This window comes from Macaca thibetana, chromosome 15 (assembly GCF_024542745.1).
Source record: "Macaca thibetana thibetana isolate TM-01 chromosome 15, ASM2454274v1, whole genome shotgun sequence".
Lineage (NCBI taxonomy): Eukaryota > Metazoa > Chordata > Mammalia > Primates > Cercopithecidae > Macaca > Macaca thibetana.
In genome coordinates, this window is record NC_065592.1 from 59252084 (window position 1) to 59271089 (window position 19006).

Below are 19006 nucleotides of genomic sequence, written 5' to 3' on the forward strand. Positions count from 1 at the left end.
AAAAATGCAAAAATTAGCCGGGCATGGTGGCACACACCTGTTATCCCGGCTACTAAGGTAGCTGAGGAATGAGAATCGCTTGTACCCAGAGGTGGAGGCTGCATTGAGCCGAAGATCATGTCACTGCACTCCAGCCTGGGTGACAGAGTGAGACCCTATTGGAAAAAAAAAAAGAGAGAGAGAGAGAAAAAAGAATCAGACTCCCAAAGGTCAAGGATAAAGAAAAGATCCTAAAAGTAGTAAGAGAAAAGAAACAAATAATGTATACTATAGAAAATAATGCATCCAACACATCTGGTAACGGACTTTGCAGTGAAAGCTTCACAAGCCAGGAGAAAGTGGCATGATATATTTAAAATGCTGAAAGAAAAACAAAAAACAAAAACAAAAACAACAACAAAAAAAACCTTTCACCCTAGAATAATATAACTGACAAAAATATCCTTCAAAAAGAAAAGAGAAAAAAAAAGACTCCCAGATAAACAAAAGCTGAAGGCTTTCATCGACACCAGCCCTGACCTACAAGAAACGCTAATGGGAGTTATTCAATCTGGAAGAAAAGGATGTTAATGAGCAATAAGGAATCATGTGCAAGTACAAAACTTGTGGTCATAGTAAGTACAAGAAAAACACAAAATATTACAACACTGCAACTGTGCTGTGTAAACTACTCATGTCTTATGTAGAAAGAAGAAAAGATGAATCAATAAAAATAATAACTATGATGACTTTTCAAGACAGAGACAATACAGTAAGATATAAATAGAAACAACAAAAAGTTAAAAGTGGGGAGATGAAGTTTGATTTTTTGTTTTCTTTTTGGTTGTTTGTTTATGCAATCAGTGTTAAGTTATCCGTTTAAATAATGGGTTATAAGACACTATATGCAAGCCTCATGGTTACCTCAAATCTAAAACATATAATAAATACACACAAAATAAAAAGGAGAAATTAAAACACACCAGCAGAGAAAATCACCTACATTAAAAGAAACACAAAAAGGAAGAAAAGAAGGAAGAGAAGGCCATCAAATAATCAGAAAATGAATAACAAAATGACAGGAATAAGTCTTTATAAATAATAACACTGAATGTAAATGGACTAAGATCTCCAATCAAGAGACATGGAGTGGCTGAATGTATTTCAAAAAAAAAAATATTACACCCATCTGTGCGTGGTGGCTCACACCTATAATCCCAGCATTTTGGGAGACTGAGGCTGGTGGATCTCTTGGGCCAAGGGTTTCGAGACCAGCCTGGCCAACATGGCAGAACCCTGTCTCTACTAAAAATACAAAAAATTAGCTGAACATAGTGGCACATGCCTGTGGTCCCAGCTACTAGAGAGACTGAGGCACAAGAATTGCTTGAACTTGGGAGGTGGAGGTTGCAGTGAGCTAAGATCAATCGAGTCACTGCACTCCAGCCTAGGTGACAGAGTAAGACTCTGCCTCAAAAAAACAAAACAAAACAAAACAAAACACCCCTAGATCCAATGATCCATTGCCTACAAGAAGTATGCTTCATCTATAAAGACACAAATAGACTGAAAGTAAAGGGATGGAAAAATATTCCATGCCTATGGAAACAAACAAAAAGAAGCAGAAGCTGCATTTATATCAGACAAAATAGACTGCAAGACAAAAACTATGAAAAGGGAGAAAGAAGGTCACATTATATAGTGATAAAGTGTTCCATTTAGCAAGAGCATGTAACAATTCTAAATATATATGCACCGTATACTGGAGCATTCAGGTATATAAAGCAAATATTATTAGAGCTAAAGAGAGAGGCCCCTACACAATAAAAACTGGAGACTTCAACACCCCACTTTCAGCATTGGAGAGATAATCCAGACAGAAAATTAACAAATATCAAACTTCATCTGCACCATAGACCAAATGGACCTAATAGATATTTACAGAACATTTGATCCAACAGCTGCAGAATACACATTCTTCTCCTCAGCACATGGATAATTCTCAAGGATATTCCAAAGGCTATGTCACAAAACAAATCTTAAAATGTAGAAGAAAATGAAATAATCTCAAATGTTTTCTCTCACCACAGACTAAGAAAAAAATAAGTCCCAAATAAATACAATCAGAGATGAAAAAGGAGACATCACAACCAATACCACAAAAAATTAAAGGATCATTAGAGGATACTATGAAACTATATGCCAATAAATTGGAAAACCTAAACAAAATAGATAAATTCCTAGAAACATACAACATGTTGATCTGTTCAGGTTTTGTATTTTTTCATAGTTCCATGAAGAAATACAAGAATGGTTCTAGAAGAAATACAAGAATTGTTTCTTGTATTCCTTCATGGTTTTTGTATTTCTTCACGGAACCATGTAACAATGGAACCATGAAGAAATACAAAATGTGAACAAACCAATAACAAGTAATGAGACACATGCCATAAAAAAAAAGTCTCCCAGAAAAGAATACAGGATCTGATGGCTTCACTGATGAATTTTGCCAAATATTTAAAAAACTAATACCAATCCAACTCAAATTATTAAAAAAATAGAGGTGGACAGAATCTTTCCAAATGTATTCTATGCGGCCAGTATTACTCTGATAATAAAACCAGAGAAAGACACATTTAAAAGACAGAAAACTATAGGCCAATATCTCTGATGAATATTGATGCAGAAATCCTCAACAACAAATTAGCAAACTGAATTCAAGAACACATTAAAACAATCATTCAACATGACCAAGTGGAATTTGTCCTAGAGATTCAAGTGTGGTTAAGTACGTGCAAATCAATGGGTTTGATGTTGTTCAATGAACATAACATCCTCCAGCTCCATCCATGTTTTTGCAAGTGACAGAATCTCATTCTTTTTTATGACTAAGTAGTACTCCATTGTGTATAAATGCCATATTTTCTTTATCCATTCATCTGTTAGACACCTAAGTTGCTTCCAAATCTTAGCTATTGTGAATAGTGCTTCAATAAACATGGGAGTGTAAATATCTCATTGACATACTGATTCCCTTTCCTTCGGATGAATACCCAGTAGTGGGATTTCTGGATCATATGGGGGAAAATGGAGGTGGTTAACGGGCACAAAAATATAGTTAGAAAAAATGAATATGATTTAGTATTTGATAGCACAATAGAATGACTACAGTTAATGATAATTTATTATATATTGTAAAATAACTAAAATAGTATAAATGGGATGTATGTCGCAGAGAGAAATGATAAATGTTTGAAGCATTGGATACTCCATTCACCCTGATGTGATTATTATGAATTGTCTGCCTATATCAAAATATTTCACTTATCCCATAAACACAGATGCCTCTTATGTACCCACAAAAATCTATTTTCTAAAAAGTTGCTCTAAAATATAATTATCAAGTTAAGTAAAATGTCAATAGCCTTTTAATTTAATTTTTAATTGTTTTACCATTCTTTACAATAATAAAAAACATTAACTTTATACTTTTTAATTTAATGTATAGAATAGAGATATACATAGGATATGTAAATAGATACACAGTATATATGTGATTAAAATATAATGGGAGATTCAATCAGAAAAAGTTTCTAAAAAGGCTATGGGGTAAGAGAGGAAGGAAACAATAATGAAAAAAATGTGGTGAGAAAAACGGCTTAAAACCCACATAAGGAGTGCATAAAGAAAGCAAAAAGAGAAGTAGAAAGTAACACAGGGGCGTTTGGAAAATGTAAATGAATATGTTCCCTATTTAAGGCTAGGCACAAAGCAAGGTCTTCAGAGAACCTAGAGCCTAACATTTAGGCTCACCCATTTCAACCAGCCTAGCAGCATCTGCAACATCTACAATGGCCTTGACCTTTGCTTTACTGGTGGCCCTGGTGGTGCTCAGCTGCAAGTCAAGCTGCTCTCTGGGCTGTGATCTACCTCAAACCCACAGCCTGGGTAACAGGAGGACCTTGATGCTCCTGGCACAAATGAGGAGAATCTCTCTTTTCTTCTGCCTGAAGGACAGACATGACTTTGAATTTCCCCAGGAGGAGTTTGGCAACCAGTTCCAAAAGGCTCAAACCATCCCTGTCCTCCATGAGATGATCCAGCAGACCTTCAATCTCTTCAGCACAAAGGACTCATCTGCTGCTTGGGATGAGACCCTCCTAAACAAATTCTACACTGAACTCTACCAGCAGCTGAATGACCTGGAAGCCTGTGTGATGCAGGAGATGGGGGTGACAGAGACTCCCCTGATGAACAAGAACTCCATCCTGGCCATGAGGAAATACTTCCAAAGAATCACTCTCTATCTGAAAGAGAAGAAATACAGTCTTTGTGCCTGGGAGGTTGTCAGAGCAGAAATTATGAGATCTTTTTCTTTGTCAACAAACTTGCAAGAAAGTTTAAGAAGTAAGGAATGAAAACTGGTTCAACATGGAAATTATTTTCATTGACTAATACACCAGCTCACCTTTTTATGATCTGCCATTTCAAAGATTCATGTTTCTGCTATGACCATGACATGATTTAAATCTTTTCAAATGTTTTTAGGAGTGTTAAGCAACATTGTATTCAGCTCTTAAGGCACTAGTCCCTTACAGATGACCATGCTGACTGATCTACTATCTATTTAAATATTTTTAAAATATTATTTATTTAACTACTTATAAAACTTAACTTATTTTTGTTCATATTATGTCATGTGCACCTTTGCAGTGTGGTTAATGTAATAAAATATGTTTTTTGGTAGATTTATTTTGTCTTGTTCATTGAACTTTTGCTATGGAAACTTTTTGTACTTGTTTATTCTTTGAAATGAAATTCCAAGCCTAATTGTGCAACCTAATTAAAGAATAACTGGTACACTTCATTTATCCATCAATATTATATTCAAGATATAAGTGAAAATAAACTTTCTGTGAACAGGTTGTGTGTTGTACTCAAGATAACAAGGTGAACCCAACAAATACAATTCTGCTCTCTTGCGTATTTGATTTTTGTATGAAAAAACCTAAAAACGGTAATCATACTTAATATCAGTTATGGTAAATGGTATGAAGAGAAGAAGGAACAACCGATGATTTCTCTCTGCAGAAGGTAGATGGAGGCATGTGAGGAAGTAAAAATAAGACAGAGATATTCTCTTTGAATTGACTAGTATACATCTAGTAGAAACTGTCCATTGCCAGTTAGATATACAAGTTTGCAATTTGCAAGGAATGTGATTGCTGGGGTTTCATATGTGATAAGGGAAAGCCAAGAAATGAAGGTCACAATTTCAGGAGAGTGTAGAGAAAGAAAAAGGTTTAAACATGATTCTGAGGACCTTTCACTTTTAAAGGGAGGGGAGAGAACAGCCACAAAGGAAACAACCACAGCTACAAAGGAATGGCTGTACATTAGAAGGCAAGAGGAGAGAAAGATAATGAAAGTGTATTTAGGAAGATAAATGCTTGAACCCAGGAGTTCAAGGCTGCAGTGAGCCATGATCACAACACTGCACTCCAGCCTGGGAGACAGAGGGAGAGTGACCCCATCTCAAAATAACAAACAAACAAAAGGAAATAAATGTGCCGAGAAGAGGATTCAGTGGATTTGCCCAAGGTGTGGCTTGAAACTGCCTACTAATTGGGAAATAGATGGCATTGGCACCCTTAGTGAGAATCGGCTGGGTAAAATTAATACACAGAAACCATACTGGAGTAAGTGGAAGTTTAAATAAGATTAGTGACCTTAAGTGGAGAAAGAAAGAAAATGGGATTAGAAAAGAATGTGGGTTATTTTTTCTGTGCATAGTTTTTCCTTTTTGCAATGTATATTTTTCTGAATAGATTTCATGTAATTGAGGTACTGGCAAATGACATTAATATATTTCATATTTATTTTAAGTCATGGCATATTTAATTACAATAGTAATTTATCAGTTTTAATTAATACTACTGTGACTATCAGTAAGATGCCTAGTTTTGTTAATTATTTAGGCCGGAATAGATTACTAATTCAATCTTTCATCAAAATATTCAATTAATATTGATAATATAATGGTTATTGCAATTACTGGCTTTAATTAAGTTACTTACTTTGTGCCATTGTCATGCTAGTTTACTACAATTTCACTGCAATTCTCTGATAGAGCCAGATATGATAAGAAATCTTTTTTTTTGCATTTTTAAATATTTATTTTACTCAGAAATGTACCAGTTGTGCAAAGACATGTTAGAAAACACTGCATATGCACACACAATCTATCAATAATATTCCTCTCAAAGACAAACAATTTCCCATATATTTATTTAGAAGTATATTTTCTGTTGAATACATTTTTTTGATGCACAGATAGAAATACAGATATTTGATTATCTGTAAATTCTGGACATTTTTATTTTATCTTATTATATACTAATGTTTTTGCACATTTTTATAATTGGCATTATTCACATAATTTTGATAAGATTACTTATTTCCAAGATGATTTCATTTGTCTGATAATACCCATTGCATGTTTGTGTTACAAATTATATTCAAAATTCTGAATTGACCATTACTTTGTTCCATTGCTGTCAAGATTACTGTATCTAAATAATTGCTCCTATCTTTTTTTTTTTTTGGGAGTTTGCAGAATTTTTATTATTATTATTTTTATATTTTAAGTTCTAGGGTACATGTGCATAACGTGCAGGTTTGTTACATATGTATACTTGCGCCATGTTGGTGTGCTGCACCCATCAACTCGTCAGCACCCATCAACTCGTCATTTACATCAGGTATAACTCCCAGTGCAATCCCTTCCCCCTCCCCCCTCCCCATGATAGGCCCCGGTGTGTGATGTTCCCCTTCCCGAGTCCAAGTGATCTCGTTGTTCAGTTCCCACCTATGAGTGAGAACATGCGGTGTTTGGTTTTCTGTTCTTGTGATAGTTTGCTAAGAATGATGGTTTCCAGCTGCATCCATGTCCCTACAAAGGACACAAACTCATCCTTTTTTATGGCTGCATAGTATTCCGTGGTGTATATGTGCCACATTTTCTTAATCCAGTCTGTCACTGATGGACATTTGGGTTGATTCCAAGTCTTTGCTATTGTGAATGGTGCCGCAATAAACATACGTGTGCATGTGTCTTTATAGCAGCATGATTTATAATCCTTTGGGTATATCCCCAGTAATGGGATGGCTGGGTCATATGGTACATCTAGTTCTAGATCCTTGAGGAATCGCCATACTGTTTTCCGTAATGGTTGAACTAGTTTACAATCCCACCAACAGTGTAAAAGTGTTCCTATTTCTCCACATCCTCTCCAGCACCTGTTGTTTCCTGACTTTTTAATGATTGCCATTCTAACTGGTGTGAGATGGTATCTCATTGTGGTTTTGATTTGCATTTCTCTGATGGCCAGTGATGATGAGCATTTTTTCATGTGTCTGTTAGCTGTATGAATGTCTTCTTTTGAGAAATGTCTGTTCATATCCTTTGCCCACTTTTTGATGGGGTTGTTTGTTTTTTTCTTGTAAATTTGTCTGAGTTCTTTGTAGGTTCTGGATATTAGCCCTTTGTCAGATGAGTAGATTGCAAAAATTTTCTCCCATTCTGTAGGTTGCCTGTTCACTCTGATGGTAGTTTCTTTTGCTGTGCAGAAGCTCTTTAGTTTAATACTCCTTGGTAATTATTTTTCCTGATTTTATGAATATCACAATCTTACATGAATGCAAAAATAACTAAATTACCATAAACATACAAACTCACAAACTTCCTTCACAAATTAAATTGCGAAACTGGATCAGAGAATCTCTTCCTCAATACTTAAGGAAAAGAAAATAATTAATCAAACCAGCTAAAAATACAACCCGAAGCATGGAAATTCAGAACGTACCAAAGAGTTGTGTATAATTCACGAGTACAAGGAGATTTAGCAATTGTAATAGAAATCCAGAATACAAAACTGACAAAATCACCCATAATTTGCATTAAAGACTTTGACATTGAAATTTCATTCTGCTTGGATGTATGTGTGATCTTGATCAACCCACTTAATCTCACTGAGCCTCACTTTTCTCATAAAAATTGGTTTTAAAATATTTGTGTAGTTGTGAATATTAGAAACAAACATGCATTTTGAAGCACCTACCACTGTGTCTTCTATCTAGTAAGAAGTTAAAATATCATAGGTATTTCCCTATTTTCTTCATACAGCTGTAGATGAGGATAATATTTATCTTTCTATAAAATTCTTAGGACCTGTGTCCTACATTTCAGTAAGTGACTGCCAATGGAAGTGGCCTAAAAAAGCTAGATTCTGTCAGCAACTGTAGAGTGGTTGAAAAATGGTTACTCCTCATTTCAAAGAAATGTCCTATTTATATGCAGTCAGGGAATGGTGGCTTTTATAAATACCTGAGACAGGAGAATAAGCATATAGATTGAAGTGGAGAAGAGATGTGATGTTTATTTACTGATTCAGGCACCTGACACATTCCCTCCCTGTCTCTCAGCACTCCAGGAGGCATTTTCATATCACCAGGGTTTCCTTGCTCTCCGAGGTGGATTTCCCATGGGATCCTGGTCATTCATTCCCTTGATTTTCCTGCCTATTCACACAGAGCAGCTTTCTGTTCTATTGTGGTTCTGGCTTCAAATGGCTTCCCTAAATAGCAGAATGCCACAAGGAGAAAGCAGAAGTGAAATAAAATTTCTAGGTTTTACAGAAACACATGCAAGAGGGGCTTTCTAGAATCTCCATTGAATATGACATAATAGTAGCGTAGCAAAAAGGAAAGAGAAAGCAGAATTCAGTTTATACGTAGGCTCCTGCAAACCTCTCAGGGAAAGACAGTCCCTGGGGGCCAAGTGTGACAAGGGCAGCAACCAAAACTGGAGGGCAGGTTGCTGATCTATGAAGAAATCCTACCAGTTCTGGGGATTTATCCACATGCTGCAGAAAGGCTACTTCTTCGCCAGAAGAGATTTGTATGCTGTCATAGCATGTTTCCTTACACTTGGTTTATTACAAAGAGAATGAGTTTCTGGCTACAGTCAGGGCATGGACTCCTTGGGATTTCCAGTTATAGGGACAGAGAGACATGTATTCCCTGCCCACAGCCTACTGTGTAGACCAGTCTACGCTCCCTAGGATCACCCCTTCCACATATATTGGGACTCTTGGGGACACACAGAACTGCCAATTTGGATTGGAACTTAATACTATTCACAAAAATATCATGTTTCTTAGTGCATTAAACTCTTGACAGTGCAATCTTAGTTTCACAGATTCCTTCCCAATGTCAGAGTTCAAACTTTAACAAATCAACATTTTCTTACTGTAACTTTAGATAGTAATCTTGACAGCTCCTCAGCTCAGCAATAAAAACTGTACCTAGTTAGCAAAAGGGAAAAATCCCACAGAAGCTAAAGAATATAAAATAATATTATTATTATTCTCTGAGAGCTAGTGAAGTCTGTTTATTCACATGTGTCAATTTTGGTAGAATTTGAGAGGCATTCCTGTAATTGGTACCATATTTTCATGGAGGTATTTCCCAGGGAGTGTGTGTGAATTGCTGAGGTAGCAGGGAGGGAGGACCTGCAACTGCAGAGGGGTCTCTTGAATCTTTTCCTCAAGCTACACAGTCAACATCATATATCTATACATAAATATCTAGAAATTGATATATACATATATATGGCCATCATTTTCTTATTTTATGGATATATGGTTATTTTCTTATTTATACATATATATCAGCATATTGAACACTCTCCTCAAACTCAGTACCTACTATCTTCAAGAACGTGACAGTCTGAAAAACAGAATTCTTGGAAGCATTCTGGAGAAAACTGAAAAATAGTCGCCCTTCACATCGAAGGTAAGTTTGATTTGTATATTTAGTCAGGAAATGGTAACTTATGAAATACATATAATATATTTCATAATATGTTCAGTTTGTTTCCCTAAACTGAAGTAAATTATACATAATATATACGGGCTGATTCTGATACCTAGCAGAATTCCCTCCTTCTTCCCCTGTTTTCTTGAATCCCATTCTTCACTTTTGTTGGGGCTCAGAAAAAACAATACTCAAAATTGATGGTCTCAGAAGCAGCCTCAGAAGCAAATTTTCTCTCTGATCTTTTTTCCTCTCCTGTTTCTCACTCCTCATTCTCTAGAAGTTAGCCATAAAAACCAGAAACCCCCTTTCCCAAGGCTCCTTTTCCCCAAAGTAAGCCATAAAACCTAGAAATACTACTCTTACTTTTCTGTGTAAGAACTGACTCTAAAGAAATTCTTTGAACTATCTTGTTCAATTGTAGGTTATAAGACCTCCATTCCAAAAGGAGCTCTGCCCCATGCCAGGGAGGAAGGAATGCTGCACAGAGAGGTCAAGAAGAATCTGACCAGAAAGGCCTTGCTGGGTTTCCCCACTCAGTCTATTAGCATTAGGTGATGCCCTTTTTGTCTAATCACATTTTTTACACAGCTGTCTGTCCATTCTTCATTGAACTTAAGCATTAAAATGAATTTTTTTTTACGTAACTCTGGGTCTTCATTCTGAAGGCTCCCATGTCGCATAAAACTATAATTAAATAAATACGCTTTGCTTTTCTCTTGTTAACCTGTCTTTCTTTTGTTAAAGAGGTGCCAGCTATGACCCTTACGATAGGAAGGAAAGAGATCCACCATTTCTGCCCCTATAGTCCTGGTGATGAGGATGGGATGGCTGAAGCAACTGACTCACCTACTGATGAGGTCCCGGGACAACTGGCAAAAAGTTGGCAAAGAAAGGTAAGAATTTATATCAAGGTCTGTTCTCCTGGATCTCTGCCTATAGTGCCTGGTCAAGGATGGAAAGTAAAAATTTCTCTTTCTTTTTTTCCAAATTCAGGATAGCAGGAGAAAATTATTTGTTTGGATTGTAATTCTTGTGTAATTTTGATTTAAAGTACCCATTTGTTATTAAACCTTTCCCTTCCGTAGACAGCTATTGTGTCCCTGTTTGTCTCATATTGTGTCCTGAGAACCTGGCTTGGCTTGCTGCCTGTACAACACACCTGCATGTGCAGGTGGCCAAAAAAAAATGTTGGGGGCTCCCATGACAAGCTTACATGTCATCGACTGTTGCTAGCTCACAAAGTGTCTAAATCTTTCTTTTGGCTATTTTTAGGGGTAACTTTGTTTTTTTTTTTTTTTTTTTTTTTTTTTAAATTTATTTATTATTATTATACTTTAAGTTGTAGGGTACATGTGCATAACGTGCAGGTTTGTTACATATGTATACTTGTGCCATGTTGCTGTGCTGCACCCATCAACTCGTCATTTACATCAGGTATAACTCCCAATGCAATCCCCCCCCCCCCCTCCCCATGATAGGCCCCGGTGTGTGATGTTCCCCTTCCTGAGTCCGAGTGATCTCATTGTTCAGTTCCCACCTATGAGTGAGAACATGCGGTGTTTGGTTTTCTGTTCTTGTGATAGTTTGCTAAGAATGATGGATTCCAGCTGCATCCAAGTCCCTACAAAGGACTCAAACTCATCCTTTTTTATGGCTGCATAGTATTCCATGGTGTATATGTGCCACATTTTCTTAATCCAATCTGTCACTGATGGACATTTGGGTTGATTCCAAGTCTTTGCTATTGTGAATAGTGCTGCAATAAACATACGTGTGCATGTGTCTTTATAGCAGCATAATTTATAATCCTTTGGGTATATACCCAGTAATGGGATGGCATCATCACTGGCCATCAGAGAAATGCAAATCAAAACCACAATGAGATACCATCTCACACCAGTTAGAATGGCAATCATTAAAAAGTCAGGAAACAACAGGTGCTGGAGAGGATGTGGAGAAATAGGAACACTTTTACACTGTTGGTGGGATTGTAAACTAGTTCAACCATTATGGAAAACAGTATGGCGATTCCTCAAGGATCTAGAACTAGATGTACCATAGGGGTAACTTTGAATTCTGAGAGGGTTGCATCTTTGCATTTCTTTGAAGATGTCTTATGCATCCTTCATTAATCATAAAAGACTTAATTGGTTTCTGTTTGGAGTTACCTGGTAGATACCTTTGTTTTAAAAGAGAAAAGGAAAAAAAGAAAACAATTTCAAAAGCTAGAAATATTGGCTGCTTATTCTTGCTGAAATCTGATAAGAGATTTAAAATGGGATCCTGTTTCTCCCGTGGGAAGTTTCTTCAGTAGACCTAAACCTCTTTTTAATTATATGTTTGATCCCTCTGCCTCCCTTCTTGTTGGCATAATTTTTGCTGGAAAAAAAAGTAAAACTTCAATGGCCTTTCTGGGAAGCTTAAAGTCTTACCAATATGGCTCCTCTAAGACCTGTTCTTCCATTTATTCCTGCACTTCCTTCCTTCTGCCACCTTCAATTTTCTATCTAGGTCTCTTTTATCATGAATATGTTACCCTTCAAGCCCCTGCCCCCTCGATTTCATGGTCAGTGGACAGAAAATTACTAGGCAGAAACATCAAAGTTCTTGATACCACAAAAGGGGGTGTAGAAGACACTTGAAAAAAAACCTAGGGTCCCTTGAAGCATGCAAAAAGAGTGCCACAGACCCTCCACTACATGGGGTGTTCTGTTTTCCTCGTGGAGCTCCAAGAGTCATGTGCAATTTCTCTCAGATGTGGAGCTTTGCCTTGAGTTCCCCGATCTCTTTGGGTTTTGGGGGTATCAAGGGTAACTTCACACTGTAAGAGAGCCATCTACCTGCCAAGACCAGAGAGTGGCCAAGTCTGTTCTATGTATAAGTCTGTCTCCTTCCACCAGCTTTTTCTTCAGAGCTAAAAAGAGGAAATTTCCTGGAAACAACTGACCCAAATACTGGAATGATCCCATTTCAAAATTTAATTTTTGTTTATTCTGTAAAATATGGGTCAAGATTTATCATTTTTATAGAGATGTGTATCTCAGCACTATTTGTTTATTCAATTTTTCTTTTTAAAAATTGAATGCTTTTTGTGCTTGTGTTGAGAATCAATAAACAGTATATGTAGGCTCTATTTGTGCAAACTATTGTCTCTTTCACTGATGTATTTATTTGTCTTTAATACTTCACTGTCTTGATTACTTTAGTAATATAAGTCTTGAAATTAGAGATTATAAATCTCCAACATTTTTCTTCCTTTTCAAGTTATTTCAGTTAATTTTTTTTTTTTTTTTTTTTTTTTTTTTTTTTTTTTTGAGACAGAGTCTCGCTCTGTCACCCAGGCTGGAGTGCAGTGGCCGGATCTCAGCTCACTGCAAGCTCCGCCTCCCAGGTTTAAGCCATTCTCCTGCCTCAGCCTCCCGAGTAGCTGGGACTACAGGCGCCTGCCACCTCGCCCGGCTAGTTTTTTGTATTTTTTAGTAGAGACGGGGTTTCACCGTGTTAGCCAGGATGGTCTCAATCTCCTGACCTCGTGATCCGCCCGTCTCGGCCTCCCAAAGTGCTGGGATTACAGGCTTGAGCCACCGCGCCCGGCCTATTTCAGTTATTGTTGTTCCTTTACATTTCCACATAAGTATTAGAATCTGTTTGTCAACTTCTACAGAAAAAGTCTGGTGAAATTTTGACACTGCATTGAATCTATAGATCAATGTGATTATAATTGATATCTTAACATTACTGAGTCTTTTAATCCATTAGCTCAATATATCTCTCCATTTGTTTAGGTCTTATCTATTTTCTATCAGCAATATTTTATAGTTTTCAATGTACATGTCTTCCTATAAATTTATTCCTAAGTATTTTAAATGCTTCATAATATTGTGAATGATATTCTAAAGATTAAATTTCTGATTGTTGTGCATATAAAGAAATATTATTGATTTTTGTATATTGACTCAGATAAACTGACTAGTAAATTCTAGCATATTTTTAAGTTTCTGAAGAATTTTCTAGAGGATCAAGTCATTTTTCATAAACAGGTTTTACTTTCTTCTTTTCTATTTGGATGACTATCATCTATTTTCTTGTCTTATTAGGAAGCAGTGGTTATTTCAGTAATTTTTATTACTGAACATCATTAACAATGTTTCTAACATTGATTTAGCATTTTGGGGGTAATGTATTGGTAGCCTAATCGGCAGCTACAAGAAAAAACACCAAGGACAGATCCTAAAGCTTATGTTCATTATTTTTCATAGACTGAGAGGACTGCAGGACCATGTCATTTGGAGGACATCAAGCTATTTGATACCTGGCAATCTGGATGAAAGTAAGAGGAAATGGCCAATGAAAACTTAGTCATTAACACATATAATCAAAAGCCATGATATGATTAAACAATGAGAAGAAAACTACAATTATTTGGGGACACAGGTCATGATGATTCTCCCCATTAAAATCCACTGGATGCTATACATGGTTCCTTTAGACTTGATTCACTTTTATTTCATCATTTTTCTTTTGTTTCTAAGACTTGATAATTTCATTGTCCAATCTTCAAGTTCACTAGTTCTTTCTTTTGTCTACTCCAATGTGCCTTCAAATCCCTCTAATAAAATGTTCAGTGTTCATTTCAGTTATTTCACTTTTTAGCTCCAGATTTTTTGTTTGTGTTCTTTACAGGTTGTCTCTTTATTGATAATTTCATTTTGTTTGTGCATCGCTTTTGAGACTTTCTCCACATCTTCCTTTAATTCTTTGAGCATCTTTAACAGAGTTACTTCAAAGTCTTTATCTAGTAGATTTGCTATCAGATCATTTTTAGGTATGATTTCTGAGACCTTTTTTTGAATGGGCCATAATTTTATGTGTTAATATATTATTAACACAGAAAATTGTGATTATTTTTAATGTTGAAAACTGGACATTCAAATCTAATAATGTAGTAATTCTGGAAATAAGATTAACCCCTTACCCAGTCTTTAGTGATTGTTGATATTATTTTGTTTTTGATTTCATTGTTGCAGGCTGTCTCTGTGTAAAGATTGTCCTGAGGTATAATCTTAAGGTCTTCTCAGGGTATTTCTGAGTCTGCACCTTTCCCTAGGCATGTGCAGTCACTCTCTAACTTTCACCTTGAATGTCCTAGTTTTTAATGCCTGGTTGCCGAAAAGCGGAAAAAAATAAAGATGGAGATGGGGATGGTGCTGGCTGTTTCATACCTTGGAAGTCACTTCAGCTAGAGAGGGTGGGCCTTGCTACAAAGGGGATCAAAAATAGCAACCAGAAAATGGGCACAGATGCCTGATATTTGGAGGAAAGTATGCTTTTTGCCAACACTGGCTCCCGTCAGTGAGCAAGCTGCTCTTGGAACATGGGCACAGCTACATGTCTTGGAACATGGGCACAGCTACCTGCCATGGAGACTAGGGGTGGAAAACTGTAGAGGATCTGTTGATACTAATGTGATTAAAGCTAAAATTGACTGAAATTAATCACAATTTACCATCCAAGCCTTCCCCTGGAAATTCCAAGCCTGAAATATATTCCAGAGTTCCAAAATAGTTATATCAGGTAGATTTTGCTATTGCAACTGTTATCTAGATGGGGAGACTGAGTTCTAGTGTTTTCTAATCCACCTTCTTCACAGAATCCTCTACAAGACCTTCAGAGGGCTCCATCATCTGGGAGAACAACAAGAATTCCAAATTGGGGAATATGTGAGATTTGGATGTATATTTTTTGGTAATTAAAACAGTTGACTGATCTCAAGAGGGTCATCAATGCGACTAACAATGACCTAAAGGAGAAACGTCAGATCCTGCATGCTTAGGCACTGTCATGGTATAAATTGGTAGAAAGTTTTGTTCAGCTTTAAACTTACAAGAAAACTTCAAGTAAAGATAGATAAGCTTTGCCTCTATTCATTGGTTAAAACCTGGGAAACTATCCAACAAAAGATGTAAATTGTACTGTATGTATATTTTTAAAAAATCAACCACATTGGCAACAGAAACCAAGGTTGAATGGAGACTATGAAAAAATAATGTGATGAATATATGACATAACCCTTTTGAAAATGACAAATACTTTGTCCAACCATTTAGTGACTACAGACTGTAAGGCTGAAGATGAAAGAGTTGTACATAGATACTATGTTTAGGTGGTAGATTGGTTTCTCACAGGGATTCTGGTTAGTTGTTCTGGAACTACTTTACATGAATTACTAGGGTTAAATAAATAAGTAAAATCTTGTGGATAATATAAGCCAGATATCTCAGAACTGGGAAAAGAAGTTTCAAATAATCAAAATGGTAAGGCTAGAATAGACCTTATTATACTGGATTAGAATTTTGAAAATCGATATATTCTCAGTTTTTAGTATTTATTATTTGCTCAGCCAAATTGGCATTTAACCAATGTCCAATAAAATGCATGAGGACTTCTGGGAGAAATAACTGATTCCAGGTATAGGGCATGGAAGTACCAGGATACTCTGGAGTATCTTGTGGTATCAGAAGATAGGGAAGGGCCCAGAAACAAAAACTATAGGTGCACATCAAAAACACACAGGAGTCAACCTGAAAGAGCTTCCAATAGCCAAAGTTGGGACAAGTAGAGAAACAAAATAGTGATAGTATTTGATTATAACCCAAATAATAGAATAAATATCCATGAGTTCATACTGATATAAGTAAATGAGTGGGTGGATAGTCATAAATTGGAGAGGAGGGCCAACTCTTTCAGAAACATTTCAAATAACAAATACAGAAAGAATGAGAAAAATGGAATATCACAGAAAAATAATTGCAATAGGCAAGATCCACAGGTAAATCACAAAACAAGTGAGCAAAACTTTGAAGGAATTGAGGATGACTGCATATCTTCAATGTATCTCCCTCCAACAGATTTTAAAATTACTGTGATGTTTTAAAATATATCAACGAAGTCTTGGATATATTGTTCTTTATGTGGTAGAACTTAATTATCCTCCCTTTAATGTGGGCTCATATTAGTGACATGTTTCTGACACATGCAATATAGAAAGGGAAAAATAGTAGTTTTACATAGGAGAATCTTGGCAGACAACAATTTAGCCAAGTGATTAATATCAGCAGCAACAAGCTATTGATATTGTATGTTTCCTGTATTATTTGATGTAATGAGCATGTACTCCATTGTATTCATCCCTTAAATCTATAATGGAACCATTAGAAAATTCCACACATCGAAATTGACGAACATCCTACAAAGGAACTAAAGAATATTCTTTAAAAGTCTCCAGGTCATGAAAGTCAGGAAAGACTCAGTCCATGTTATAGACGAGAGGAGAATAAAGAGATGTGACAATGAAATGTAATATGGGACCCTGTATTGAATCTGAAATCAGAAAAAGGACATCAGTCAAAAAGTTAAGGAAATCACAGTGAAGCCTGAAGTTTAGCAAATTTTTCGTTGTTTGTTTTTTGTTTTGTATCTTTTTTTAAATTTTTTTTTGAGACGGACTCTCGCACTGCCACCCAGACTGGAGGTCAGTGGCACGATCTCGGCTCACTGCAACCTCCGCCTCCCAGGTTCAAGCAATTCTCCTACCTCAGCCTCTGAGTAGCTGGGACGACAGGCGTGAGCCAACACACCCAGCTAATTTTTGTATTTTTAGTAGAGACAAGGTTTCACAATGTTGGCCAGGATGGTATCGATCTCTTGACCTCCTGATCGGCCTGCCTAGGCCTCCCAAAGTGCTGGGATTACAGGCGTGAGCCACTGGCGACTGGCCAAGTTTAGCAAATATTAAAGCACCAGTTTTAATTTCTTAGTTTTGATCATTGTTTCATGGCTATGTAAGTTGTTAGCATTAGGAGAAGCTGAGTGAAGGGAAGAGAACTCCCAATACTATCTTTGCAACTCTCTATAGGTCTAGAATTGATTAGAAATACAAGTTAAAAAAAAATGGGCTTCCACAATTCTTAACATTACTGATTAAAATTTTAAAAATATATATTTCATTGATTAAAATCTTTCATTAAATAGTATTGTTTTCAAAAGACATAAAATTTAATCTCCCTTGTAACTGTTTAGCAGATAGTTCTGTCTCTTACCCCTTAAGTTTCTGATGACGACTCTGTCCTTCGCCAAACTTTAGTCAGGCTCCTACAAACTCTCTTGTTGGCTAGCTGGTACCTTGGCGTCCATTCTTAGGTCTGCCAAGTCCAGTTGTAGCAGGAATTTTACCACATCAGTTTTATGAGAATCTTTCCATGCTTGATAGCTGATTTAACCTTGATATCTGATCAAAATTTTCATCCCACACACTCAATATATAATTACCCTGGCTTGCCTTTAGAAAGAATTACGTTCAGTTTAGCAGGGATCCCCCTGCCTTTGATGTCTCCTTTTAGTGACTTTCTATCTGACCCCCTCATTCTGTTTGTTGGGTATACACCCCAGGCTGTCTTTGCTGATTTTTGAGCTGAGCACCAGTTGTTCTCTCTCTCCTATTGATATGGTTTGGGTCGGCATCCCCATCCAAATCTCACATGGCATTGCAATCCCCAGTGTTGGAGGCAGGGCCTGGTGGGAGATGATTGGATCATGGGGTGGTTTCTCGTGGTTTAACACCACCCCCTGGTAGTGTCATGGTAAGAGTGAGTTATTGCAAGATCTGGTTGTTTAAAATTATGCAGCACCTCCCCTGCTTCTCTCCTCCTGCTCCGGTCATGCAGGACATACCTGCTTCCACTTAGCCTTCTGCCATGATTGTAAGTGTCCTGAGGCCTCCCCAGCCATGCTCCCTATATGGTCTCCAGAATCGTGAGCCAATTAAACCTCTTTTCTTTCTAAATTACCCAGTCTCAGGTTTTTCTATATAGTAATGCAAGAACTAATACACCTATCGTGATAGTTTCAACACCTGTTGCAATACTTCTAAATAAAGCCTTCCTTACTGTTATACCATAAGTGTCAGCATAAATTTTTCTTCACCAGATCCTTAAATTAAGGCAGTACAATCAACACTGCAGCACATTCTGGTGGCCTACAATGTAAAAGGCATCAAGCAGTTGGCAAGTCAGGTGACTCAGGGTCTTTTGTCATCTCAGTCCTCATCCTCTAATGCCATGGACTCTCCTCATTTCTCCAGAAGTGTTTT

The 19006-nt window shown here is 36.7% G+C and overlaps 1 protein-coding gene and 1 long non-coding RNA gene across 4 annotated transcripts in view; both read left to right on the top strand.

Moving 5' to 3' along the window:
* Positions 1 to 16076, top strand: part of LOC126937620 (uncharacterized) — a 32100-nt gene extending 16024 nt beyond the window's left edge. For all 3 annotated transcript variants that reach the window (XR_007719791.1, XR_007719789.1, XR_007719790.1), the window contains 5 exons: positions 9714 to 9834; positions 10280 to 10409; positions 10603 to 10751; positions 14118 to 14188; positions 15509 to 16076. This is a non-coding gene — a long non-coding RNA (uncharacterized LOC126937620). The remainder of the gene's footprint in view (positions 1 to 9713; positions 9835 to 10279; positions 10410 to 10602; positions 10752 to 14117; positions 14189 to 15508) is intronic.
* LOC126937613 (interferon alpha-2) lies at positions 3532 to 4900 on the top strand. Its single transcript, XM_050761165.1, has one exon. It carries the CDS (start codon positions 3831 to 3833, stop codon positions 4395 to 4397), a length of 567 nt encoding a protein of 188 aa, XP_050617122.1. The 5' UTR covers positions 3532 to 3830; the 3' UTR covers positions 4398 to 4900.
* Positions 16077 to 19006: the final 2930 nt, after the last annotated feature.